The 333-nt window shown below is 64.6% G+C and overlaps 1 protein-coding gene across 1 annotated transcript; it reads left to right on the forward strand.

The window, feature by feature from the left end:
• Positions 1 to 94: 94 nt before the first annotated feature.
• Positions 95 to 296, forward strand: TMEM216 (transmembrane protein 216; the record flags this gene model as incomplete). The annotated part of the gene is made up of 1 exon (XM_010176543.1): positions 95 to 296. A coding segment is annotated over one exon (202 nt), but the record flags the coding sequence as incomplete, so codon positions are not given.
• Positions 297 to 333: the final 37 nt, after the last annotated feature.

Raw genomic sequence — 333 nt, forward strand, 5'->3', positions numbered from 1 at the left:
GGTCCCTCTCTGCAGGGCTGCTCTCCACCTCCCCTTCCCCAGCCTGTGTGTGTGTCCAGGTGTCCCCACCACCCCCATAACCACCTCCCTGCAGGGTCCAAGGGCAACCTGTGCCAGCGGAAGGTGCCACTCTCCATCAGCCTGGCCCTCACCGTCCCGGCAGCCGTGATGGCCACGTATTACCTGCTGCTGCAGACCTACGCCCTGCGCCTGGAAGCCATCCTCAACGCCATCCTCCTCATCTTCTACGCCGTGGAGCTGCTGCTGGGCATCCTGGCCCTGATCTCCTTCTCCAGGTACCGCCGAGCAGGGACTTGGGTAACACCAGGGCTG

Source organism: Antrostomus carolinensis, unplaced genomic scaffold (assembly GCF_000700745.2).
Source record: "Antrostomus carolinensis isolate BGI_N321 unplaced genomic scaffold, ASM70074v2 C12598513, whole genome shotgun sequence".
Lineage (NCBI taxonomy): Eukaryota > Metazoa > Chordata > Aves > Caprimulgiformes > Caprimulgidae > Antrostomus > Antrostomus carolinensis.